Source organism: Poecilia latipinna, unplaced genomic scaffold, assembly GCF_001443285.1.
Source record: "Poecilia latipinna isolate Pla-1442-1.1 unplaced genomic scaffold, P_latipinna-1.0 Scaffold2871, whole genome shotgun sequence".
In the NCBI taxonomy this organism is placed as follows: Eukaryota; Metazoa; Chordata; class Actinopteri; order Cyprinodontiformes; family Poeciliidae; genus Poecilia; species Poecilia latipinna.
In genome coordinates, this window is record NW_015115487.1 from 48,368 (window position 1) to 74,413 (window position 26,046).

The 26,046-nt window shown below is 38.4% G+C and overlaps 3 protein-coding genes across 3 annotated transcripts in view; 2 read left to right on the forward strand and 1 right to left on the reverse strand.

Moving 5' to 3' along the window:
• LOC106939429 (uncharacterized) overlaps nt 1-7,893 on the forward strand; it is a 14,770-nt gene extending 6,877 nt beyond the window's left edge. Inside the window, exons 3-9 of the mRNA XM_015021813.1 lie at nt 770-1,108; nt 2,257-2,358; nt 2,645-2,971; nt 4,395-4,715; nt 6,092-6,421; nt 7,034-7,357; nt 7,439-7,893. Coding sequence (XP_014877299.1) covers nt 770-1,108; nt 2,257-2,358; nt 2,645-2,971; nt 4,395-4,715; nt 6,092-6,421; nt 7,034-7,357; nt 7,439-7,518 — 1,823 coding nt within the window. The 3' untranslated portion in view covers nt 7,519-7,893. The remainder of the gene's footprint in view (nt 1-769; nt 1,109-2,256; nt 2,359-2,644; nt 2,972-4,394; nt 4,716-6,091; nt 6,422-7,033; nt 7,358-7,438) is intronic.
• Nucleotides 7,894-9,817: 1,924 nt separating this feature from the next.
• On the forward strand, nt 9,818-20,625 carry smarcad1a (SNF2 related chromatin remodeling ATPase with DExD box 1a). The gene is made up of 24 exons (XM_015021815.1): nt 9,818-10,307; nt 10,684-10,822; nt 10,921-11,050; nt 11,496-11,565; nt 11,781-11,875; nt 11,964-12,062; nt 12,289-12,367; nt 12,483-12,599; nt 12,702-13,360; nt 13,883-14,079; nt 14,498-14,588; nt 15,291-15,390; nt 15,499-15,558; nt 15,724-15,799; nt 15,906-16,041; nt 16,139-16,270; nt 16,546-16,641; nt 17,378-17,495; nt 17,582-17,697; nt 18,301-18,489; nt 18,582-18,700; nt 19,665-19,847; nt 19,947-20,056; nt 20,348-20,625. The coding sequence occupies exons 1-24, from the start codon at nt 10,202-10,204 to the stop codon at nt 20,407-20,409; spliced, it is 3,279 nt and encodes a 1,092-aa protein (XP_014877301.1). The 5' UTR covers nt 9,818-10,201; the 3' UTR covers nt 20,410-20,625.
• A 2,861-nt stretch (nt 20,626-23,486) lies between these two features.
• LOC106939433 (macrophage-expressed gene 1 protein-like) overlaps nt 23,487-26,046 on the reverse strand; it is an 8,230-nt gene continuing 5,670 nt past the window's right edge. Inside the window, exon 2 of the mRNA XM_015021816.1 lies at nt 23,487-25,646. Coding sequence (XP_014877302.1) covers nt 23,982-25,646 — 1,665 coding nt within the window. The 3' untranslated portion in view covers nt 23,487-23,981. The remainder of the gene's footprint in view (nt 25,647-26,046) is intronic.

The window sequence follows — 26,046 nt, forward strand, 5'->3', positions numbered from 1 at the left end:
TCTAGATTCTCTGCTGGACTTTTCTGCATCACAGAAGAGGAGATAAGCCAAGCCCAGACCATGAGCCAGCCTACCATCAGAGTCTGGCTTCAGGTTACTGAGGCTGATAAAAGGCTGGATGCTCCTTTTCCACCAAACATCTGGAGAGAGGATCCATCTGATTCATGTTCCCACCAGGTGAAGGTCCATCTCAGGGAAGCTGCATCCTCAGAGAAGAACATCCAGTTCTTCTCTGCTCAGTAAAGTCTGGGATTGTAGAATTGGATGAAGGTTCTCTAGAGTGATTCCATCAGGTCCAACCAGCTGATGATGGTTCTTGAAGCAGAACCCTCTGAGGGGCCAGAGGTTACAATCTGTTGCCTGAAATTCCTCCAGATCTGCTCAAAGCTTTCATGATTCTTCTCTGCAGAGGGAAGAATGTTCAGATTCTTCCCATCAAACTTTACTTTCATTAATTAGCTAAACCCATTGATGCTGTAGGAACCACAGTGTGTAACTTCACTGGTCTCTGGGTGAGAGGTGGTATCCGCCCTGGACAGGTCTTTAGTCCATCACAGGATGGACGGAGACAGCTGAGGGCTGCTTAGAGAGACCAATTAACAGTCAATGGACTTATGATCCTCTGAAAACATTTGATCACCAGAGCCTTTCAGGGACCAAATCAGAGTGGGAATCGGCTGTTTTAAGTTGAGTGTCAACGTTTAAAGTTGATGTTACCAGAATGTAATTTTTGCAGTGCTGGTTATGCTGTATTTTGTTTCTCTTTCAGACAACCTCATAGAGGTGAAGGTGAATGAAAAGGCGGAGTCTGTTGTCCTGCCCTGTAAAACCACAGCTGGCCTAAAGGAGAACACAGTGGTGGAGTGGATCCGTTCTGATCCAGATTTTAGGATTGTTCATGTGTTTTCCAACACAAGTGAACGCAACACCAAACAGGATGGCCTTTACCGCGGCCGCACTGAGATGAACGCTGACCTGCTGAGGTCCGGTGACCTCAGCCTGACCCTGAAGTTCCCCACAGAGAGAGACAATGGCAGCTACATCTGCACCGTCTACAGAGACGAGGACATCCTGAGGCAGACAGTGGTACTGCACCATGTCGCAGAAGGTCAGAGCTTTTCATACAGAGAAAGGCTGTTGGAAAAGAGCAAAAACCTGCTGCACAGAGTGCTTAGTACATTATTATTTAATTTATTTTAACACACAAAGATAAAGTCGAGTTAATTTTGTAATGAATGAAATGTCTACAGAAGATGACAGATGGTTTGATACACCCTTTTTTAATTGATGAAAATGACTCACTCTGAGTCACAATAAATAGCTTAAGCGTTTTAATGGACATCTCATTAAATCCAATTAGACACAGGAATTTTTACATTTTCTACTTATGCCCCTGACCCGTAGAAACGAATGTTAGGGTGAGGTGCTATGTGTAGAGCATGGGCGTAGGTTTGGGTAGGGAAGGTAGGGACATGTCCCGACCAATATTCACGGGATATGAAAAAGTCCCGACCAAAACTTAGGCCGAACCTACGCCCTTGGTGTAGAGCAAGAGTAATTGGCAACAGTGCTTGGTTTATGTAATTATTAACAATTGTAGTAATTTATTATTTACAAAATTATTAACGTTTGATTTTTTTTTTTTGTCAAACTACCAAAGTTGGGCCCCCCCTGATAAGTGAAGGAGCAAATCTGAGTACGGACATTTGGCTGAAAACCGTTAGGGCCGGGCTGACTCCAAAGCAGCTGGCAGGTACCAGGTGCCCAGCTGCTTCTGTGGTTTCAGGAGCAAAACAGGGACATCAGGGAAATTTGAAGAAGATATGAAGAAAGACCCTGGGGAAGATCAGAACTCATTGGAGGGAAAATGTATATAGCATCTGGCTTGGGGAAGTAATGGGATTCACCATAATGAGCTGGATTAGCTTCATGAGGAGAGAAACTCCTGCACCTGTTGCCCTCATGAGCCGATCTCGGTTAAGTAGAAGAAAGATGGATGGATAGGTTTAAATAATACATTTCATGAAAAACATGAAACATGCCATCACATTGATGTTCTACAGAGTTTATTCACTACACCAGCTGGGCAATCAGAGTGAGCTCTCAGTGAAACTAAACATTCAAACAGGACAAGTCTAGATTTTCAATGCCGCTGATTCTCAGTTTGACACTAATAATCATTTGAGTCCATTGCGGCATATAAAGTCTAAATGATCACAACGTTCTTCATTAATTATAATGTTGATGTTTCTACAGAGCCGTTTCCAACATGGGCCTCAGGACTCTTGATATCTGTGGTTCTTGTGTTGGTGGTTGTTGGAGGATGCATCTATTGGTATTATTTCTATCCTAGATCTGGTGAGTTTGACACTGCGTGATGGTAAACGTGCTCTGTTGCTTCATACAGGGTGTGAGCAATATTAGGATATTTGGTTTTATTTGAGCATGTTTCATTTCTCACAAACCAAATTTAGATCAAAACATGAAGGAATATCAATGCTTACTCTTCATACAGGATTATTTTTTATGCTATCTTATGTAAATTGATCTTGAGTGCCAAAAAAGGCACATACAAATAAAATGTATAATAAAGTCTGGTATTTCTGTACTTTTCAACATCTAACGATGGTCTTTGTTCTCACAGTTCACCACGTGAAGGTGGAATCAGGATCAGAGTCTGTCCTGCTGCGCTGCTGGTTTCCATTTTACGTGTTTCAGGATGTTAGAGTGGAGTGGACAGACAGCCGTGGAAAGAAAGTCTATGTTTATCAGAATGGTCTGGACTCATCTAATGACCAAGACAAGGCTTACAAAGGAAGAACAGAAATGAATAAAGACTGGCTGAAGCTTGGGGTCTTCAATCTGACCCTAAAGTACCCCTCATATGCAGACAGAAACACCTATACCTGCACTGTCTACAACAGGAAGGGAAAGGATCTGAAGAAAAAACAGGTGATGCTTAAGGTCAAAGGTCAGTGCTGAAGCTATAAATCTAACATCATTGTTTTCTGAAATCAGTTTTAACCTGAAACCTTTTATCTAAAAAAACAAAGGAGCTCCAACACTTGTTCTTCTTTTACAAGATAAACAGCTTCAATACTTTTGAGATTATCAAAGAATATATAATAAAATTATTCCAGTATCAATAAAAGCCTACCTTACAACCGAAATAAGATTTACATTATTTTTAATTAGTAAAGCCCAAATTTATTCATACTCCCTCCTGGCAGATTATAATTTTATAAAATCTTAAAATTTACCAACATGTTCCTTCTGACTGAAAGCAATATTAAAATTTTTGAGTCAGCCAGAGTCTCAATTTATTATTTTTTTCACTTGATTATCCTTCCAAATTGTTTTGATATCTTTGAGCCAAGCTTTACCTCTAAAGGGAAATACACTGAAAGCATTTTGTTCATGTCAACAGATATAGCAAAACAGACCATAATGCAGCAGTTAGCTGCAGAAGCCATAAGACCGCAACTACGTCAACCGTTCGAGGCGCATGATGGACATCGGAACTGAGCGACTTGAGTTGTTTTCTCAAGTTGTTTTTGTCACTTTCTTTATGCTTTCTTCTTGTTCGAGTCGAGCTAATTTGTCTGAACATAGCTCACCTGGTTGGGCTCATAGACGGTGGGATTTACAGAAGCTAGCTTAGAAACCGACCCGAACCTCCTCCCTCCTGACGAGTTAATCAAACTACCAACTTTGCCTGAATTCACACCACGATTTATGGCAGTAGGTCCTTAAACCGGAGCAGCAATGTAAACGTATAAAAGACGAGATGCTAACCAGTTGTTCCCATACATGCTAGGCTACATGACGGTGCGGCACTGTCCCATGGTCCAATGGTTAGGCGCATATCTTTTCCATAATGCCATATTTGATATCTTTCTAATTATACTTACTTATAAATTAAATGAACGTTAATCTTTTTACCTTGTAAAAAATGTTTGCTGTAAATCCGCGGTTACACCGAGAGCTATAGGACTGACGACTGCAGTCCATCACCGCCGCATCTTTCATTAACATTAAAAGTTACAAAATGACAAGCTTGGTTTTCATCCTTGTCTGTTTGTGCAGCCGACCGCGTAGCACCCTGTGAACATTTTCGAAGTGAAATAAACTACAGAAGCGATATCAAGTTACACATATTTTTAGAGTAGCTTAAAGGAGGCATTTTGTTGTTTTGACGTCCATCATGGTGGAGTGGGCGGGGTTCTGGTGAGCATGACGTCACGTGCAGCTTTCAACGATTCTATTCAAACCTGTTTTGTTCAGAAGCTCCAATGTTTCTGATGAACCTGGAGTCCATGAAGGGTTCTGACCAAGCACACAGCAGAATGTACCAGTTTCAGTGAAGACAGCATTCTTCTTCTTTGTGTTCTTAGTGGACCAGGTGTTGGCGGATTCAGGAGAAGAGTCTGTCACCTTGCCATTTAAAATCTCAGCTGACCTTCCTAAAGATGCTAAAGTGGAGTGGAGGGACAAGAAAAAATGGACCATGTATGTGTTTCAGAATGGTTCTTATCAGCCCAATCAACAACACTGGTATTATAAAGAAAGAACAGAGATGAAGAAAAATCCCCTAGAAGATAAAGATCTCAGCCTGACAGTGAAATATCTGAGAGAATCCGACCACCTCACCTGCACCGTCTATGACAAGGAGGGAAAAATCCTCCTGAGGAGGGAGGTTGATCTTCATGTCAAAGGTCAGTGGTGGAAACACGGGACAGCTGTTTGTAATGTCAAACTACAATAACATTTTACTTTAAATATTGACTTAAAATTTTCAGAAAGAACAGCTAAGCAAATCCTCAGCTGAGCTCCCTTAAATGGAGGCTCTGGTTGTAGACGCAGCCTGGGTTCAATTCCTGATCTTTAGATGTCAAAGGGCAAAAACAAGAACAAAAGAAGCAATTGTAATGGATAAAGATAATCAAATAACTGAATAAGTAAAAGATCAAAACAAATATCTAAGAAAATGAACCAAAAAATTTGCTAAAAGAAATGTGGTAAGGCCTGTTCTTAAAATGTTTTATGTTGTCCAGAGTATCCCAAAGCGCTTCAGACTACACAAAGTCATTCAGGCCCAACTGTTACAGGACAAACTTCTACCACCTCAGTCACCGGTGCGGTGACGTCATAGACAAGAAAATGTTATAGGCAATATTGAAAAATTAGCAGACTGAAAAATATAACACAAAATGCATTATGAAGATATCTGCCTGGGGGACGTAGCTCCACCTTCTAGGCCCAGCTCCTTCTCCACTCAGCTCCTTCTCCACTCAGCTCCTTCAGACTAGCCAGCATCAATTAGCAAACCACTGGTGGAACTGCTGAGCTCAGTATAGGAGCTGCTGCTCAGAGCGACGCTGATAAAAACATTTAAGGGTTAAAAGAGGAGCCATGTTGGGATGACTTCCTGGAGGCGGAGCTTCAGAAAGAGCAGGAGTTTCTTAAAGAGACAGATGCTCAATTTCAAGGAGTTAAATCAGGAAGTCAAATTTCTTTTAGGTCATATTTGATATATGTAGCATAACAACTGAAGGTAATATAATTACCTTCAGTTAATTATATTAACATTATGAAAGGCTAAATATTTAGCTTTACATCATGTTAAAGCTAAATAACATACAGTGGAGGAGATAAGAAATTGCATTATTTGAGTTTTGTTTGTTTAATTTTACATCCTCTTTTGGGCGACGGTGGTAGGAGTTCATCCTGATACTGATCCTGTTGTGTTTTGGGGTTTGGCCACTAATGTGAGGATGCTCTAGGAAGGTCATTCTGCTGACACAGATTTAGTTGAACAAGGAGGATTTTATATTAACTAGGCTCATATCAGAAATATCCCAATCTCAAGGTGTCGGTTCAAGCCCTGCTCTGTCCTTCTCTGTTGTGTCCTTGGGCAAGACAATTCAAACTTCAGCTTCAACTTTGATTCAGTTGAGTCAGCCTGCTGCTCAGCCTGCTGAACATCTAGAAAATGGTACTTTAGACCCCGTCAAACAAGTCATTGTTAATATATTATTATTGTCAAAGCTACTGCTCCTTGTAAATGTAATGTTGATGGTTTTCCTCTCAGTCCTTGAAATAGAGGTGAAACCAGGGGTGGCGTCTGTCCGGCTGCCTTTTGAAACCCAAGATACGATGAACTGCAAGGACATTGAAGTGGAATGGATGAACAGCAGAGATAGGAAGGTTCTTAAATATCAACCTGGTTCAGACCAACATGAAGACCGGTTGAACTCCTACACATGCCGAACAGAATTAAATAAAGACCGGATGAAAACTGGAGACTTCAGTCTGACATTGAAATACCCAACAGACTGGGACACTGACACCTACACCTGCAAAGTCTACGGAAAGGAGGGAACCATCCTGAAGAAGAAAGAAGTGGGGCTATGTGTCGAAGGTCAGTGGTTTGAATCCGATATTCATACATCAACTGTCAATCATTCAACCAAGATTGGGAAGAGTTAACAAGTCCAGGAGGGGAACTCGCACATCTCTCTGACAAGCGACGCTCTCCACCTTGGGATTGGCATTGCTTGATACTTGGTCCTATTGTTCTCTTCCAGAATAGTGCTATCAGAACTTCTGAATTTCCCTGCATTCCCAGATAGAATGACACAACATCCCTTTTTCTTCTAAACATTTGTACATGTGTCTGGTATATTAGGGTTGTACCGATTTAAATTGACTGGTGTAACATAGACTCACATGATGATCAGAAGCCATAATGTTGGCCATGAGTTGATAAAAAAACAGCTGATACTAATTTGCAGAGCAGCTTGGATGCTTTCTCAATTCTGATAGATTTTTACTGGACTCCTGTTTTGCTCTTGATATGAAAGAAATTATAAATTGGTTTGAAAAATTCTAGTGTCTGTTTGAAAACCAGTGCCTGAGCGATAGATCATTGATTTCAAATCAAAATCAAAAACTCAAAAAAATAATTTTGATTTTTTGATTTGATTTTTTTGATTAAATTCAAATAATGAAACATCTTGATTTCTTGTTTCAGAGCATCAGGTGGAGGTGCAGGACACAAACGTCCAGCTTCCCTTCAGGACAACGGCTGAGCTGCTGAAAGAATGCAAAGTGGTGTGGCTGCAGGTTGAACCCAAATACAGAGAAATTCATGTGTGGGAGAATGGATCTGACCAACCCGGAGGGCAAAAGACATTTAGAGAAAAAACCAACATGAAAGGAAACCCCATTAAAACCGGAGACCTCAGTCTGACCTTGGAAAACTTCACAAAGGACGATTTAGGGAAATATAAATGTATAATTTATGAAAAGCAAGGGAGGATTCTGCAAGAGAAAACTCTTCAAGTTCAAATGACAGGTGAGTTAATGTATCTATTTATTAATGTGTCCCAGTTTGTTTATCTGTCCTCTGTCTGTATGTCTGTCCTCTGTCTTGCAGGGACTATTCAGGTCCAGAACCAACCAGCGAACATCAGGACCAGACACAGCTCCGTTGACCCGACTCCTCTCATGGGCTGACCAGTCAGTCTCATGACCCGACCTGAGAAATGTCTGCTACCAATGGAAACTGGCGACTTCCAGTCTTTAAAAACTGTTATGGCCAAAAATAATTTTTCTACATCTAAAGCATGAAATACATTTTACAACACATAAAGTCCATCTCCACACCGGCACTCCTTAAGAAGACTGATGTGGATCATCAGTTGGATGCCCAGGTGTACACTGTGTAAACGTTGCTTTTCTTCTGTTTTGTAAATTAATATGTCTGCGTATCTGCAGTGTATATAAATAATGGATATCTGTATGATTTTCCTATCAGGAAGCTGCTGTGAAACAGCATTTATGCTGAGTCAGGCCTGATTTGTTAAAACTTTTTTCTGCTTAAAAACATTTCATTTAATACATAAATTATTGATCCTTGCTGTAATGTGATGTGGGATCAGTGAAGGTTCTGATGGATGAAGGGTGAACTCTTCATCCACTGAGTTCTTCATGCTTCATTCTTCCTGGTAAAGGAAGCAGTAGAGCAGAGGAGTGTAAAAATTACTCAACTTTAAAATTAGTCTGTAAATATCTGTTACATTATATGAAGTATTTGCATGTAGATCAGGAATTCAAGTGAGATATTAAAATGCAACATTTTTCGGTAATACCAGCAAAGAAATGTGAATATTAAGTAAATGTAGTTAGTCATATAATTTAATATACTGAATAAGGCTGGATGATATGACTTGCAAGATTTTTTTTCAAACCAGATTTGATTTTAATCAATTTCTCCTGCCGTCAATTTCTATAATAAAATCACAGAAAATACTTTAAAAAAGTGCCTTTATTTCAATCATCATTTCTGTGAGTTGTATAAGGGAGCATTACGGTTAGGATACAAGATTTTTTAATTGCAAGAATGCAGTCATCGTTACAGCAGAATAAACATGCAATTTTATAACAATCTCTTAAAATTACAAGAAGTTGTTTTAATGAGAAATAAAGATTCAGACCTGCTCAGTCCATGTGGTTCTGACATTTTGTCAGTAATCGAGAGAATGTACATTGCCACCTCAACTGACCAGGTAAGCATTAAGGTAAAAAAAAAAAAAAGAGCAAATACTGTATACAAAATGGAAAAAGAGCAACTGGTAGAAATACTTTTTATATAAAGAAAAGCAAAAAAGTTAATAGGAGAAAAGTTGATGGCAGTATTAGCTCAGCCAATCTCTCCCTCCAGGAAGCCACCAAACTGTCCAACTCCAGCTATAATAAAAAGAAAAAACGGAAAGTTAAAATAACAAATAATGTCAATTTGATAACTCAGATCTAATGCGTTCCAGATGCAAAAAAACGTCCTGAAATCTATTATTGACATTTTACGAATTTCACAAATCAATTGGAAGGTTTCACAAATGTTTTATTTATTCTGCTGTTAGTACAGAATAATCTAGTTAAGTATGAAATGTATAGGAAATGTATAGGTGTTGTTTTTAAAGTACAACACATTAAAAAACCTCAAGATAGTGAAAAATTAAGTGTCATCGCCCTTTAGCTATTTTCCGAATTAGATGCTACCTTCGGAAGCTAACTTCAGCTCCGACTGATAGCTTGGGCACAATAAAGACAGATCTATATATGTTTATATAGATATATATCTATATAGCACAGATATATAGATTGCACACTGCACAGATAAGCAAAACACTTAATGTTTACATAGCATCTTTGTAAGCTTGTCCCTGTTAGCTACGTCAGACATTTGAGGCATTATGGTGAATACAAACAATTTATTAACTTACCTTATTATTGTTATTGTGAACTTTGACACACCCAGCAAATCATTTGTTGTTGTTGGAGTGTTTCAGGACGTCTAACCCCTAACCCTAACCTAACGTTATTGAGTTATTGCTATTATTGTGGGGTTAAACTACTCACATTGACCTAGTTACTTTTATTTGAGAAAATTTTGGGAAAAAATGTACTTTTAGGTCTAGTAGTTTCATTAACTATAGAAAATCCTACTTAATTAAAAAATTCTGGACACTATGCCTACTGTAAGTAACTTCACTAAATGAAGAAAAAATATGTTTTAACTGAAATATGTCAAACGAGACATCTTATTGGAACAGAGCTTGGTTTTCTGTTATTTTTCTATCTACTGAGGCGTTTGTGCCATTTAGAATTCAAGTGAATGCAGTAAACAAATCTTTTGTCACTGGAAATACTTTACCCATATGGCTCTCCATACCCACTACCTAACTGGCTTCTCCATGCAGGGACGCCAAACGGAAGTACCATGTAGAGTACTATCTTGACCCGATAGTGTAATTCCCGCCCACTTGAGTTCCTGACCAATCATCAGTTCCTTCTTGCTGCCTGACTTAGCGGGAAACCGGCTTTTCGCCGTGTGGAGCACAAATTATTCACGTATTGATTTTGTTTTGTCGTGTTTTTTATGAAGTGCGCTACTTATAATTTGGTTTTAAAGCGCTGCGGTCAAAAACAGAGCAGTGACAAAGCTCAAAACTCGCCGCCTGCGCTCAATTTTCTTCCTGGCCCGTGCGCTAACACCTGGCGCTAGTTAGCTGGATCGTCGCGTTAGTTAACGGGGACGTAGATGATGATGCGCTAGACACAACAGAGAACATAGTAGCTGAGTAAAAGTAGACAAAGGGCTACCGCTTTCCGATACAGACATATAAGACTACCTGAAATGAGCATGTTCAATCTAGACCGCTTTCGATTCGAGAAGAAAGGAGCCAACAAAGATCCAGGTTGCGTGTCCAAAAGTCCGGATTCTGAAAAGGAGAACGAGCCAGGTAACTAGCAGCAAACTAGCATGCATTGTTGTTAGCCAACACTGGAAATGCTTGACTTTGTGACGATTAATCTTAGTGACGCAGGTAAAAAGATATATTGCAATATTTTAAACGTGAGTATAAGTCCATGTGGTTCTCACGTTGCAAAGCAGAGATGTGATCAAAATGCATCAAAGCACATGTTGGATTGTCTGAGTAAAATCGTGTTCTCTCCCCGACAACAAGAATACAGAGTTACATTTAAGATTAGCATCAACGCTGATGCTACATGAGAGGTTATTTTAAATGTAAACTCCGCCTGTGAGTGGCAATTCACTTTAAATAAAAACTTTTCTCATGTACTGACTAGATGCCAACGTGGTCGTTTGTTTTTCAGCTCAGATGAAATCATTTAAAGCCAAGGCAAAGTCCCTCGCACGAGGTGTGGTTTTTGAAGAAGTCATTACTATAGATTTGGAGGAAGATGATGTTATGGCCGAGCCAAACACAAAAATACAAATAACCTCAAAGAACAAGTATGTGGTTCCCTGTAAACTCAAATGAATTTAACATGATGCATTTTATTACTTTGACATTGCTGACTGTTGTCTGACAGAGATGTTTCTGATTCTAGAAGCTCAGTTCAGAAGCTACCAAAAGGTGCAGCACCACTTCATGCAGACGACGAGGACGAGGAGATGGATGAGAAGATAAACAAACTACTGGAATTGTTTCCCCAACTGTCAAGAACTGAAGCGGTAGAGGTGAGACTTGGTCCAGCTGTTATTTATTTAGAGAAAATGCTTGAGGTTAATTTTTATTTTAGGTTCAATCAAAGGTTACTGTTCAATAAAGCAAAATAAAACCAAAAAAATCAAATTTTATTCTCCATATTGTCTTCTACTGCCATGATGTTCACTCTCTCTCATTTGCACTTCTCCTTATTTAAACCAGAGGTTGCACATGTAACTGACTTATCCCAGTCATTTTATGAAATTACAATAATGAATAATATAAGAATATTGTTGTAACTGTTTTAATATAACTTTCTTTTTTAAATGGATCTTTATTTGTTTCCAGAGTGACATGAAGACGCAGCTTTTATAATCAAACATTGTTGTAATTTAATGCTGCTGTAATTTAGTTTTGCATAAGGAAATGATTGATGTTATTGATTTGTTCAGCTCACTGTTTTTCCGATGCTTTCAGGTCTCTGGGAGTACGAGCACGTTGGAGGGCGCTATAGCTGTCTGCCTTTTAAGATTTGGGGACAAAGAAGGTCAATATTTTTCACTTTCTCTTTAAAATCAAATTTGGAACAGAAATCACACATTTTTGGAGTGAAAAAATGTTGATGGAGATTCATAAAAAGCTGTAGATCAAATATTTTAAATGCAGAAAAGGTCAAAACAGGAACCTCTGCCTAAAGGCCTAAAGGCTTCTCATACCAATCCTTTTACCTCTTTTGAGATCACTTCCCATTTGTCCTCTCAGCTCCAAATGATGGCAAGAAGAGAAAGCAGGACGGATCCAGCTGTTCTCAGGACAGTGGCGATATTCAGCCGAGTAAAAAACGGAAACCGTCTTTGGTAAGAACACGACAGCTTTTTGATTACCTTTAAGAACCTAATGTAGATCGCAAGGCTTTGGACTTTTAGGCATAATTTCATTGTATAGGTCTCTGATGAAGAGGGCGAAGGGGAAGAACCAAGCTGGGAAAAGCAGGAGGCCATGGTGAAAAAACTCCAGAAACGGTTTCCAGACCAGGACAAAGAGGTGAAGACACACAGCAAGTCTGATGGAGCTTAGCTTTTTAAACTGAAGCCATTTTATGTCTCTTTTTAGTTTAAATGTATCTTTAGTTGGTCACATAAGGTCAAGTGAATCAAAGCATTGAATGCCTTAGGTAATTATCCCAAAGTAAAATGGTTTAAGAAAAAGAGAGAGAAACTGAAAGGTGATTATTATTATTGTTACACTTCTGACGACGTTGCTGGTCTAGGAGTTGAGGATGGTGCTTCAGGAGCACAACTGGGATGTGGAAGAAGCTCTGCAGGTTCTTCAGATGTTCTCAGAATCAGGTATGAATCCAACTAATTGTCTGGATCTAACCAAATTTTTACCTTGTTATAGTTTTGATATTTAACAGTAGTTCCTTGACTGACTTAAACTTTATCTCATTTATTTAATTGATAGATAATAGTAGCACCAGCTTGGTTATTCCAGAAGAGCAGAAATCAAAAGGCAAAGCTGAATCAACTAGGAATTACTCAGAGGACAACAGTGAAACAGACAGGATGAGTACAGATACAGGTGCAGAGAATACTTTTTGACTGAAACTAAATATAAATATTTTATCTTCAATAATTTCTTGTAAGCAGAATGTGTTGTTGAACATTCTGTTTCTTTTGACAGAAAACAGTTCTGCCGACTCTGATAATTCAGAAAAACCAAAACCAAAAAGGAAACAAAGGTCAACCAGAGATTACAAAGACTCAAATGTTCAGAAGTCTACTGAAAGAAAAATAGAAGCACATCATGAGGATCCTAAAGACCATAGAGACGTTGATAAAGCAGATGGGAACAGCACAGATAATACGAAGGACAGTGAAGACGAGTCGGAGCCAGAGGACACGAAAGTCTCCAAACTTAATACTAGCATTCATACTATGCACTCACAGATTGCGTTTTTATCATGCTCTCGCATGCGAACCTCTACCTCATCCACCTCGAAGCCTTCGCCTTCCTCCTCGGCCTCCCAGGTTTTGCCCAAGTTTTCTAGCGACACGGGACTCGCAAAGAAGCAGGCGGCGGAGAGAAAGAAGAAGGCACGAGCTGCTGAAGAACAAGTCAGTTCTGATGATGATGATGATGAAGAGGACGTAGTAACAAGCGAGTTTGAGGACTCTGACGACGAGCTGGAGAGCATCAATGTCAAGAAGGATGTGAAAGATGAAATACTTGCGTTTTTCCAGGATGCTTCAATAGACGAACTATCGCTGATTTCTGGTTGTTCTGTTAAAAAGGCCCAGAGGATCGTGGAACTGAGACCCTTTGACAGCTGGGAATCCCTGGTGAGATTTTTATTTGGTTGGTTCTTACAGAAATCACGCATAAATTACACATAATTATTCTGCATCAATCAAATTAATTTGGAAATACTTTGAACTGTTCCCTGTGTGTGCTGTTTCGTAGGCTGTACACAATAAAGTGCATCTTCGTTTTTATTTTTGCAAGTTTTAAGTAGATTAAACTTCATATCTGCTTGCATATATTCTACATTAGTGGTTCCTTCTTTCTATTAATGTAGTTAAGTCATTAAGTTTGCAGTGCAAACCCACTGTAACAATATATATTGATGCTGTTGCGTGGAGAAATATTTTAGAAAAACAAAACTCATCCATGTAGTGTTTGACATTTCCTCTGAGCCTTAAGTTTCAGAAACTTTTTTTTTTTTTTTACCTGTAACTTTTACTTTTGTAAATCTTTGTCCACTTTTAATATCGTTTAAAGTTTGGACTGCTTATAAATAGACTAAAACACAGCATGCATACACTATAATGTGCAAGCTACTAAGTGATGATCTTCCTCCTCAGTGGGACGTCTTCCACAAGGGAAACGGACTCTCAGACGATTTGATGCACGGCTGCAAGGTCGTCCTCAAAGAGAGGAAGGTTATCCTTGGACTCATGTCTAAATGTCAGACCATTTCCACAAAAATGGTGAAACGGGTCACGGAGGTCATGGAGAGTGGGACTGGCTCCACAAAACAGCCCAGTTTACTTAACAGCCAGTAAGTAAAATTCACTACCGACTATTAATTTACAAAAAAAAATGTTGCACCAGTTTGTGTTAAGTGTCCCGTGTCTCTAAATCATGCAGGACGAATGTAGGCTTGAGTTTATAGTAAAACAAGTTTTTTTGTTTTTCCTTTTGCTTCATTTTTTTATGTAAATGCTTGTACAAAAGAAAACATCAGTTTTCTGTCACAGACTGTTGTAAAAGAGGATTAGATATTTAGAGTTAAAATAAAAGAAACCAAAAGATGTGGTAACGATTTATAAAACGGAAGCAAAATTAAACTTGACTTTGTTGAGAAGCTTGTAGAAATAGTTTGTAGGCTACATTTGGCTACATTTTAATGAGTAAAAATCTTTTATGCATCCTATAAAAGTGAGTTTTGTTTACTTTTCTTACTTGTTCCCTTTCAGGTTGCAGCTCAAACCGTATCAGCTGATTGGCCTAAAGTGGCTTATGCTTCTGAATGAACACAAACTGAGTGGCATCCTTGCTGACGAAATGGTATGGAAACATTTGGTGGATTTAATGTCGTGCCATGCCAGTATTCATGTTGAAATGCCCAACAATGGAATAAACTTGTTTAGATCTTTTACTCTTGAACCCGTTGACTTTTGAAAGGCAACATTTATGTCAAGATGACCTCCTGCCCAGCTCTCCTGGTTTCTCCTCACAAGGAGAGCCTGGGCAGACTAAACACCAGTCAGTTTGTTTTGGTTGTGATCATCGATAACCAAGATCAACAAGTCAAGGTCTAATCACTGATTTTGTTTTTACAGTCAGTGTTCAAAGGAAAAAAAAAAAAAAAAAAAAGAAGTGTTGGACATCTGTAATTTTCTTATTTTGTCTTACTTTTCCCACATCATTTTGTGACAAAACTTTTAATTTAATGTCTCTGAAAAGATTTACAGAATTAATAAAGTACTTGATATGTTGCATCAAGTCTTACTAGATCTAATCCAGTTAATGCCTGACACTGAGATTGTTCTAAAGCACATACGGGTGTGTTTATTACACAGACGTAAATGCATCTGAAAAGAGAAACTGTTTTTATTTACAATTACAAAGATTGTTGGTGTTTATGCTTTTTTTTTTTTTTTGCAACGTTCATATAATCTAAAAGGAGAATTTTAAATATCGCCACATTTGTGGTTTTGTATATTTTTCTCACCATGTCCATTTCCCGTTCACATTTCTTGCTCTCAGGGTTTGGGGAAAACCATCCAGGCTATAGCATTTCTTGCTCAGCTGTATGAGAACGGAATAGAAGGCCCTCATCTCATCACTGTGCCTTCCTCCACACTGGGTAAAGGACCTCCACACATAAAATGCTAAATTTTCTCATACAGTTTCTAACAATATACAAATATCAGTTTTAAATATCTTGTTTTCTTGTCTTGTCTCCATCTTTTAGATAACTGGGTTAGAGAGCTGAGGCTGTGGTGCCCAGCTCTTGAAGTTCTTATTTATTATGGTAAGCCTTATGTTTTCACAGAAGAAAAATCACCTTTTTCATATGTACTGTTTCAATATAAATATTTGTTTTCTTATATGCTGCATGTAAGAATGCTATGCTAATATTCTATAGATTTGATACCTTTTCCCTCTGAACATCATTGTGTGCTGTTCTTTTCTACAGGATCTGTGGAAGAGCGACGCTACCTCAAACATGACATCCTGAACGGGGAAGTCCATTTTAACGTGATTGTGACGACGTAAGCAAACACTTTGAGGCTGAATGGAAATCGCTGCTGTTGAGTTTGATGGACGTTTAGCATAATTCTTGTTCTAACTGTTGCTTGCTGTTTGTTTCATTCACAGGTATAACTTGGCCATAGGGAACGACAGCGATCGATCTCTTTTTCGTAAGCTGCCTATCAAATATGCCATCTTTGATGAAGGCCACATGTTAAAGAACATGAACACTCTGCGCTACCGCCACCTAATGGCCATTAATGTAAGTTGACGTTTGCGTTTCCTCCTCTGTTTTATGGAATTTGCATTTCTTACCAAAGAAATTCGATTTAATGGTCTCTGTTTGCGTTTCCCTGCAGGCTGAGCATCGCCTCCTGCTGACAGGAACTCCTTTACAAAACAACCTGTTAGAGCTGATGTCACTGTTGAATTTCATAATGCCAACCATGTTCTCCAGCTCCACAATGCAGCTCTCCAAGATGTTTTCTATGGTCAGTATCAGTATGCATGCTTGGTATGTTTCCACTTTAGTTTCTTTAGCCGTCTAGGAAAGACATTTGCAGATATTTTCCCTGTTAAGTAGATGTATATTAACCATTGCGATGATGATGATGGACACAGTGATGAAGAGCATCTGGTTTTACTTGTCACATTTTATTGTTCAGCTGTAATGACTTCTTATACCAGCTGCCAGTTTAAATGTAGAATTCATAATCAAATAGTTTTATGAAATTTGACTCGTTTTTTTTCCCCTTTTTCTCATTAGAAATCTCACGAGGAACAAAGTCGATTTGAGAGGGATCGAATTAATCAAGCCAAACTCATCATGAAACCCTTTATCTTGCGACGAGTCAAAAATGAGGTGAGTTCATTAGAAGTGACAGATATTTATCACACATTAAGCAAACTCCATGTGATTGTGTGCAGACATTGTGGTGTATGGATGAAGCTGTAGACGGCTTGTAGAAGAGGGACGGTAAATTAAATGAGTTTGTTAGTTTGGATGCATCATGTGTTCCTATTGGCCGATAGGGTCTGACCTGCGTTTTCATTCTTGTTAAATTGTAAAAGTGTTGATGGTGGTTCTATAATAAGGCAGCACAATATATTTTTAATAGTCATATTGAATATGACTGCAGTGCAATGATTGTTGACTGGTGTATTTTAAGTGTTATAATCTTGGATTTAGTCAATGTTCACTTCAGACATTGCACCAACGGCCAAGTCTGAGTGATAGAAGCAGAGAAGAAAATAGTCATATATTGCAATTGATGTCTTCATTGCATTATTGACCAATGTCAGCAGCATTGCAAAATTCTGAGAATATGCTACTTTAATTTACATAGTGAATATGGTTGGAGTTCTATAATTTTGATGTGCTTCATGTACGTCATCTCTGTACTTGAGCTGATGAAGCAAACTTTTAGCAAAAAAAAAAGGGAATTAAAATATTTGCTTCTCCTAAAACATTAAATTACTTTTTTTTACACTGTTATCCTAAAGAAGTATGTTCTCCATTTTGTGTCTTGCCTGCAACTGGATTGTAAAAAAAGAAAGAAAAAAAATATTGACACGCATTGCTGTGTTGATGCTTCCAGGTTCTCAAGCAGCTCCCGGCCAAAGAAGAAAAGATCGAGTTCTGCTCCATGAGCGAGAAACAGCAGGTTCTCTACGAAGCGCTGCTAAAGAAACTAAAGAGCACCACTAATGGAGAGAGTAAGACTCATTTCAACTGCAGGCTCCCTGTTGTGTATCTGGGCTTTATTAATAACATAATGAACTACAAACATCTCTTCTTTTAGAGCGTGAGCTGTGCAATGTGATGATGCAGCTGAGGAAGATGGCCAACCATCCTCTTCTTCACAGACAGTACTACACCACAGAAAAGCTTCAGGCTATGAGCCAACTTATGCTCAAGGTCTGTCCTGATACTTTCCTGGAGCTCACCTTTGATTTCTTTTTTCTTCTTAAAACTAAAACTATGAACCTTAAATAATTCTGCTGTTGTAATGTGTTAAGGAAATGCATAAGTCTTACCTAAGGTGAAACACTGAGTCAGTCAAGAACAAATCAAAATGCATTTTGATTATTATTTTATTAAGAAATTAAGCAAAGAATATGAGCAGTGACTCCCCTGGCTAGTCCAGGGAAGTGAAGAAAAGATGAAGGTACATTGCTTTTTAATATCCACCAGCCCCTCTTACAGAGATGGGAGGAAAAGGGAGTTTACTTCACAACTCTGGTATTTGCACCTGCAGACCGTCACCCTGGATGGTTCAAACCCAGTTCAGAAATACCCTTTATTATGCGTTTCCAGCAAGCTGACTCCAACATGAAGGGTGCTTTATAGTTAAAATTGATTGCTTGATTGAAACAAAACAAAGTTTTGACATAACAAATGTTCTTAACTTTACTCTCCTGAAGTTGAGATGCCTGTAAATATCCACCTTCGTTTGATCGATGTTTCGTTTTGTATCGTCTTGTTTTCCTCCCACTGTTATTTTCTTTCTTTTCTCCTCAGGAGCCGACCCACCACGACGCCAGTGCTGCTCTGATTCAGGAAGACATGGAGGTGATGTCAGATTTCGAGCTCCATCGTCTGTGTCAGCAGTATTCCTCTATCGGCTCCTTCCAGCTCGACACCAGTCTCCTTCTCGACTCTGGGAAATTCCTCCACCTAAAAGAGCTGCTGGCCTCTCTAAGAACCCAGGTCGCTACTGCTGAACTGTTTCTGTGACGCATAACCGAGAACATTCAATCTTTATTTACACTGAAGATTTGAGCTTTTCTCTCATTCTGCAGGGAGACAGAGTGGTGCTATTCAGTCAGTTTACTATGATGTTGGACATTGTGGAAGTCCTCATGAAACATCTACAGCATCGCTACGTCAGACTGGATGGATCCACTCCTATCGCTGACAGGTCAGGGATATTTGTTTATGTTTTAATGCTGACAACTCATCGCCTGTGACCAGCATGATATGAAGCTGATGATGAAGCTTCTGAGAAATACACAATGGGAAAGGCTCTCTGTGCTGTGTGATAAGTTGTTGTTCTCCCCCATGAATGTTATCAGAAGAACATTCAGTGATGGACCTTGTGGTGCCGCAGTTTGGATGTATTTTCACACACCGACTCCGACCTTGATCTCTTAAATCCAAATACTATTCACATCGTACTACAACTATCCACTTATACCTCTTTAAAGCATCCTTTTTTTCACCTCAACAAATATATTGTCTAATCAAAATCCTGCAAAAAATGCCTGATGCAATTCTGCACATGGAAGCTTCACTGTCCTCCATTGATAAACAGGTAATATCTTAAGATATTAGAACATAATGGGAAAACTTAAATTCAGCACAGTAAAACTTTTGTTTTTATAAAGTCATAGTCGAGTGTTTATATTTTTTGTTGTTTTTGATTATTAGAATTTACGAGGCATGAAAATCCAAAATACCCGTTTAACGTTAAACACAGCCTGCTGCTTGAGAATCCTTTTGCACAAATTGGTGCATCGTTGCATCGAGGCGATCAGCCGGTGGACTGGCTGAAATGTTAAAGAAGCTGTGGATACTAATAATTGTCTTCTTTTTATAGTTTCATTATTTCTCATAGTACTAAAAGTTCAATATTGGCCTTTTCAGTTGGAAAAATATACTGTGGACCAAAGTCTGAAGTCTTTTAAAAATCAGTGTTAAAATTGATAATTAACCTCTAAGATAACTTCAAATTAACTTTCAAGTTTGTTGTTGTTGAAAGATTTATCTAATGAAGATGAACATGCAGGGTGTTAGCTCAGGATTTTGCTAAATAAATCCCTGCATTAAGGTGTTCTTCTAAACACTGCACTATCTTCTAACTGCTCATAATTTCTCTCCTGCAGGATTGTTTTGATTGACGAGTACAACACAGACCCAGACATATTCGTGTTCCTGTTATCGACACGTGCTGGAGGGCTCGGCATCAACCTCACCTCTGCCAACGTTGTCATCCTGCACGACATCGACTACAACCCCTACAACGACAAACAGGCAGAGGATAGATGTCACCGCGTGGGCCAGACCAGGTTAGAATGACACATTGTTTCTATCTGGTCGTACATCAACCCGGTTACTGAAGAAGAAGAATTTATTTATTGGGTGATTTACATCTTTGTGACTGGCAGGACTGTACAGGTGATAAAGCTGATCAGTAAGGACAGCATAGAGGACTGCATCCTGCAGCTCGGTCAGAAGAAGCTAAAGCTGGAACAGGACATGACTGCTGCTGACCAAGGTAAGGGACTCTGTGCAAATAGATGACGTAATCGCTCTGCTTCTGCAATACTTCGGTGCAACAGTTAAGGAGAATGCACTTAACTTGAAAATGCATTTTAGAATAAGCAAGACTGTAATTTGTGATAACACCAGAGGCTTTGACACAACATTTTACAGTTTTTCTTGAGATTACTACAATATTTTCACCATTATGGTGTGAAGTAGATATTTGATAAAGGAGATATATATATTTATTAGGTACGCTGTTAATTTGTGGGTTGCTGAATTGCTTATGAATTGTTCTATATAGATGATGAAGGAAGCATTCCTGAAGATATGGCCTCTTTACTCAAAGCCTCTCTGGGACTGTGAAGAACATCAGCCTTGAAACTCGACTGAACTGATGAAGACTTGTGACTGTATGCAGGCTGCTGCCAACAATATTCTGCCTTGAAACAAGCTGTAGCACGGTAACTGTGCCTAAATCACAAATTTTACCTGCTCTGTTTCCCCTCCAACATATGAACTGCCTTTTTGTTTCCAGACTCTGTACAGGTTTTGCTGGGTCAGCCAGCTGTAGAAGTCACACAAAGATGTATATCGTTGTGACTTCTTCACACAAAGATATACCTTTTTGTACATCTGTGTGTAGAAGTCACACAAGGGTTCAGTATTACAAGGGAAGCAAAAATGAATCACTTCATTTCACATGTCATGCTCATAATTATTCATATATTTTGGTTTGAGTTTCTGTTTAAAGTACACTTGCCAAACATTTTCAAATAGAATAATTTTGAAAGTATGCTGCATGTGAAAAGTACCTTCAGGTAAGAGACTCCAATACTTTCACAAGGCAGCTGTTCGTGTACCGTATTCGGGGCCAATGCATTGTAAATGTACAGGTGTTACTGTAAAAGTTCTTTCCTAAGTCCTTTGTATGTTTTAAGGTTCATGTTTGAACTTACAATAAATATTGGAATAAATATCAGTATTTTGGAGTCATTAAAATTTAGTTGAAGGAATGTTTTCTTTTCCACCTTATTGTTAAAATTGTGATGCTTTGTCTAAATTCAAATCAAGTTGGCTTTCTACAACATAACCAACTCTCCCAGAATAAATATGGATATGTAGACATTACACTTCAGACGGGACAATAATGGCTAGATCTTTGTTTTTCACATTTGGAACGTTGACCTGAAGAAACTGACTGATTACATACAAGTGTATTTACCATCTTTATCAACTCCACTGCTTGAGAACAAAGGTAACTATGTCGTTTGTTTTTACCCAGTGTTTGCTCTGCTTTAAAATCACGTAGAGAACCTTAGTTGTGCATTTCACTCATCTGGAGTTTTCGTTTTCTGTTGCAGGATGAGAATGGAAAGACTTGGAGGTCCTGCAACGGTGATGTCTTGATTAAAAATGGTGACTGAAATGCCTTTTCTAATTTCAAAGGAACCCTGAACATGATTTGGTGACGGAATGCTTGGTAATACTGCAGCTGTGATGTAGCTCTGCTCTGTATGTGTGGATTTCTTGTAGACATTCGTACGTATCTCCAATTCGAGATTGGTAAAAGTTTTTACAAAAGGAAATAAAAGATAAAATGAACATATCAAGACAAAGAATATCCATGTAAGAAATACATTTAACTTGCTAAACCTCACTATGTAAAAGAGGCTTAAGTTGAAGAGATCCAACTGCACCTGTACTGCTGCACCTTAGTTACAAGTTGTTGCAGTAACATTTAGTAAGAAACCTAAATACAACTACAAATAAGCAAAACACAAACAGCTGTGAATCATAATTTATATTACTGCCTTTGCTCATTAAAAATCAAAAGTACTGCATGTTTTTAGAATATTATCTATCCATTATTTAGCATTGTGTACTTTGTATGGTCCTTAATGTTTTTGTCAATTTTATCTTCTAATTTAACCCTTCCACTATAAAATAAAGGGGTTGTGAAACGGCTGCATACTAGATTTTCTATTTTATTTGGAAAATAACAGATTTTTCTTCTACCTCACAATTATAAACTACTTTGTGTTGGTCTGTGGCATGAAATCACAAGAAAATAATTTTGTTTGTGGATGCACATGACAAAATGTGAAAAGGTTGAGCAGAATTAGTAGTTTTGAAAAGAATTGTTCAAAACTGTCTAGCATTCATGAGGCCCTTTCATTCTCAAAGTTATGAGACTAAAAATATGTTTTTAAAGAAACCCATGTTCTTAGGTATCTGTTGGGTAGCCGTGAGTCTAAAAAGGGTTTTTACAACATTGCTACAAGGAGAGGTCTTGACCAGGGGATTATTTATCTGTCTGCTACTGGCAGTAAGGAATGAAGTTTTTAAAAGTGGAACTGCTTACCGGCTGGTGTCAGTTGACCCTCTCATAATGAACAAAGAGTTTGATATATGATCTCAAAAAAGAGGAATGAAGATGACTACAGAGAAATGGAATTCTAGTCATTTCTATTTCTGCCACAGGGTGGCCACATTTGCTAAGTTTTCAGTTGTGCTGCTCAAATGTCTACCTGTAGATCAAGTCAGTATAATTTTATGTAATTTAATATATAATGGGCAAAAATATTTAGTGTTTTCTTTAATTAATTTCTACATTTTATAATTGATTTCCCATCTAGAACTATGCAAGGCAGCATCTGAAGGAGGCTGCATGATTAACATATAGTCCAATGTTAAGAAAAAAGGCCCCAATTAAAGATGGTCACTAAATGGAGGAATATAATATTTAGACAAGAGTAGAATGAGTGGGGAAAAATTTTACAAATAATTGTGCAATAAAGGATTCTGACACTTGATAAATTGCTTCTGTGTATTTTAACAAGAATTTACTTGCAACTTAAAACAATAAATGCTTTAGGTGATCAGAAATGGTAAAAGAAAACCCTGAAGTCTCTTACTATGTGTGTCCATGCAAATTACTACCTATAGAATACATTTAGAAGTACTCTGAAAACTACGCAGTGAAATGTTAAATATTTAACACCTTATTTACTCAGCATGTGGCGAATATCGGCCACATCTAAACCCTGTCAAATGTGTGTCGCAGCTAATGGCAAAGATAAAATGGAGAACTCCTTTGTGCAGCTGACAGCTTAAAGAGTGAGTTCCTCTCTCAGTATAGACGATGGATAGCTCTGCATTGTCACTGTAAAGAACGTCCTTATCCCAGACTTCAAGCATCAACTCATGGCCCAGCTTGATGAGCCAAAATAATGTGATATTCCAACTGGGTCATTGTTGTCCATCACAGTCTTAGTCTCCTCTTACACACGTGCTCTGCTCAAAAAAACAAAACCAACGACTCAGGGACTCCTCTTTGCATTTTGCAGAATATTTGATTCTGTTGCCAACCTAAAAAAAAAACAATCAAATATTTTTTGTATATTACAATAAAAAGAATTCCATCTTTTTTTGTTGAAAAGTTTATTTTTGTATGAATATGCTGTAGAATACATTGCATAAAATTAATTTTTATAAAACAGGAAATCAATTCTTATGATATGCCACAAAAGTACTTAGATCCCTTTTTCACCTATAATAAAAATACACTTAGGTAATTTATGTTTTACCTAAATGTTAACATATATGTTCATAATGAGTAAAGCAGGATATACAAAGGTAATATATAAGCAATACTACACATTAAATGAGTTATGTATTTGTGCAGCTTGGAGCTGAGGGTCACCATAAAGTTTGAAAATGAGCTTTGGTGTCTAAAGAAAATTATTTTGTTTTTAAAGGCTGATTTGTCATAAAATAACATGTTCCTCAAAAAACACCATCATCATATGTTGCTGAATATGTATTACACACATACCTATACAAAACATTAATGTATTTACTCTGGTGGAAAAAGCTACATTTCTAACATCCTTTTTATATGTGAAAACACAATGCTCTCTTTTTGTTGCATAACTTTAAGTTTCATCTTCTTGTGTCTCCCTCCCAACCTGCTCACGTATTTCCACATAACCGCTGGACCTCAATCCAGAGTACCTCCTCCTTTTCTTAACCAAGATCACTACCACTATCACCACCATTCCTATCAAACCTATTGCTCCAATTGCCACGCCTGCTATTTTTTCCTTTGACATCTGATTGAGTTCTGGGTTAAACCTTTGCTGGTTCAACCCAGAACTTTGAAGCTGGTGCATTTCCTCTGGATTCACAAGTTTCCACCCTTTACTGGGCCCCATCCTGACCCAGCTCTTATCTCCTTCAGTCATCACCATCATTGTGTTGGTGGTCTGCATTTTTACGAGAGGACGTTTGGTAAATGGAGGTAGACGGATTGGGTTCAGCTCACCCCCTGTAAACAGTCCAGACTGGACGCAGTAAAGAATTTCACAGCCATCGCTAACCGTGGCGAGGTGCTGGCTGAATTTGGGAGGGCATCTACTTTGGTTTTTAGCCAGTGGGTTACCAGACTCGCAGCTGAAGAGACCTCCAAATGGGACGGAGTATCTGATGCCGGTCTCATAGTCGTCACTCATGCAGATCATTTGGCCATCTGATAGAAACTTCACTGGAATGAAGTTTGTAGGGCAGCTTTTGGACTTGGTGATGGGGTTCTGGAAAGAGGGGCCATAGATTCCTCCAAACAGATACCCTGAGTAATCTGGAGCTTTTCCATTCACAGAGCACCAGTAGGTATCTATACGAGCAGAGCGAACACGATATACATCACTGCAAACAGTCTTATCACAACTAAAAATGAAACATGATTCCTTTTCTGTATGGCATTCATATGAATTGTAACCCTGCTGTCTCACTTCAGATCGCAGTAAAGTTGGAGTGTAAGGTGGGCGACAGGAGAAGTCACCTGTCTGTATGTTCTTTTGGGCCAGTGTATCACAGAGTGGATAAGAATCATAGGTGAGTTTAGTACATACTTGGTAAACTCCTCCAAAACTAAGGTTGGTGGCTGGGCCCTCACAAGAGTTGTCATCAACATTGGCCTGAAAGTTGAAGTTCTTGGAAGTAATGTCCACACAACCAGGGCGCGTGTTGACCTTGTAATACAGCTCAATAGCCTTATTCACCCGACGAGCCACTTTGCCGACTGTAGGTTCTGGCAGATCAGGGAAAGTGTTTGTGTTTATGAAATAGTGGAGGGGAGATCCAAATCTGTCAATGGCAACCAGATTATTCCTGGTACTTTCTTGCCACTTCTGCAAAGTGATTCCAGGATAAAAAGGTATGCCACCATGGCTTTGGATGAGAGAGTACTGAATGTTAGACTGATATTTTTGAAGTAATGAGCTTTGTTGGCTAAATTGACTACTGATATCAAATTTGAGTTTGTCAAAAAAGTTTAACCCGGCCTGAGTTTTAATAGTGGAGCTATCTGACTCATTATTGGACATAAAATGGAGATAGTCTTCCTGTACCAAAGAAGCTCCTGCATCTACACTGGTGATAACATGGGTTCCATAGTCCAGCACCATCTTCTCTGAGAGATAATCTGCATTCCTCGTCTGATTATTTTCAATTGCATCTGCAATTTCCTTGACTTGCTGAACAAAACGGAGATCCAGTGTGAAGTCCGGGTAAGCTTTCACTGTGTAGACCAAATCACGAACCTTTTAAAAGGCAAGAAAAAATATAATTAGGATATTTCAAGTTATTTTCAGTTTTGCAAAGATGGCATTTAATTTTTTGTTTGTGTAAATTAACCAGTTTTAAAACTCAAATAATTTAGGAATCCACATATAAAACCACCATAAAATGCATTGTGCAGCATTTTACAAAATCACTTTTAATCAGTTGAATTTTAATTATTTCCGAAAGAAGTACAAGTTTTTTCCATCATAATCCCTAGTGATGGGCTTTACAAGATATTGGTATTCATTTTCTAGTGATAGAAAAATATTTTGACATGATTGCATCACATCTGAATGACATAAACCAAATGCCTCACACTTTCCGCTGGTACATTTCTATTACATTTTTCCTTAAAGCTGAGGTAAATAACTTATTATT

What these genes read in the sequence shown, in the direction of transcription:
- smarcad1a (XM_015021815.1), top strand. Translation starts at nt 10,202, where the DNA reads ATGAGCATGTTCAATCTAGACCGCTTTCGATTCGAGAAGAAAGGAGCC. An exon ending in TGAAAAGGAGAACGAGCCAG is followed by an intron (nt 10,308 to 10,683) that starts GTAACTAGCAGC and finishes TTTGTTTTTCAG; the next exon opens with CTCAGATGAAATCATTTAAA. An exon ending in GCCACCTAATGGCCATTAAT is followed by an intron (nt 16,042 to 16,138) that starts GTAAGTTGACGT and finishes GTTTCCCTGCAG; the next exon opens with GCTGAGCATCGCCTCCTGCT.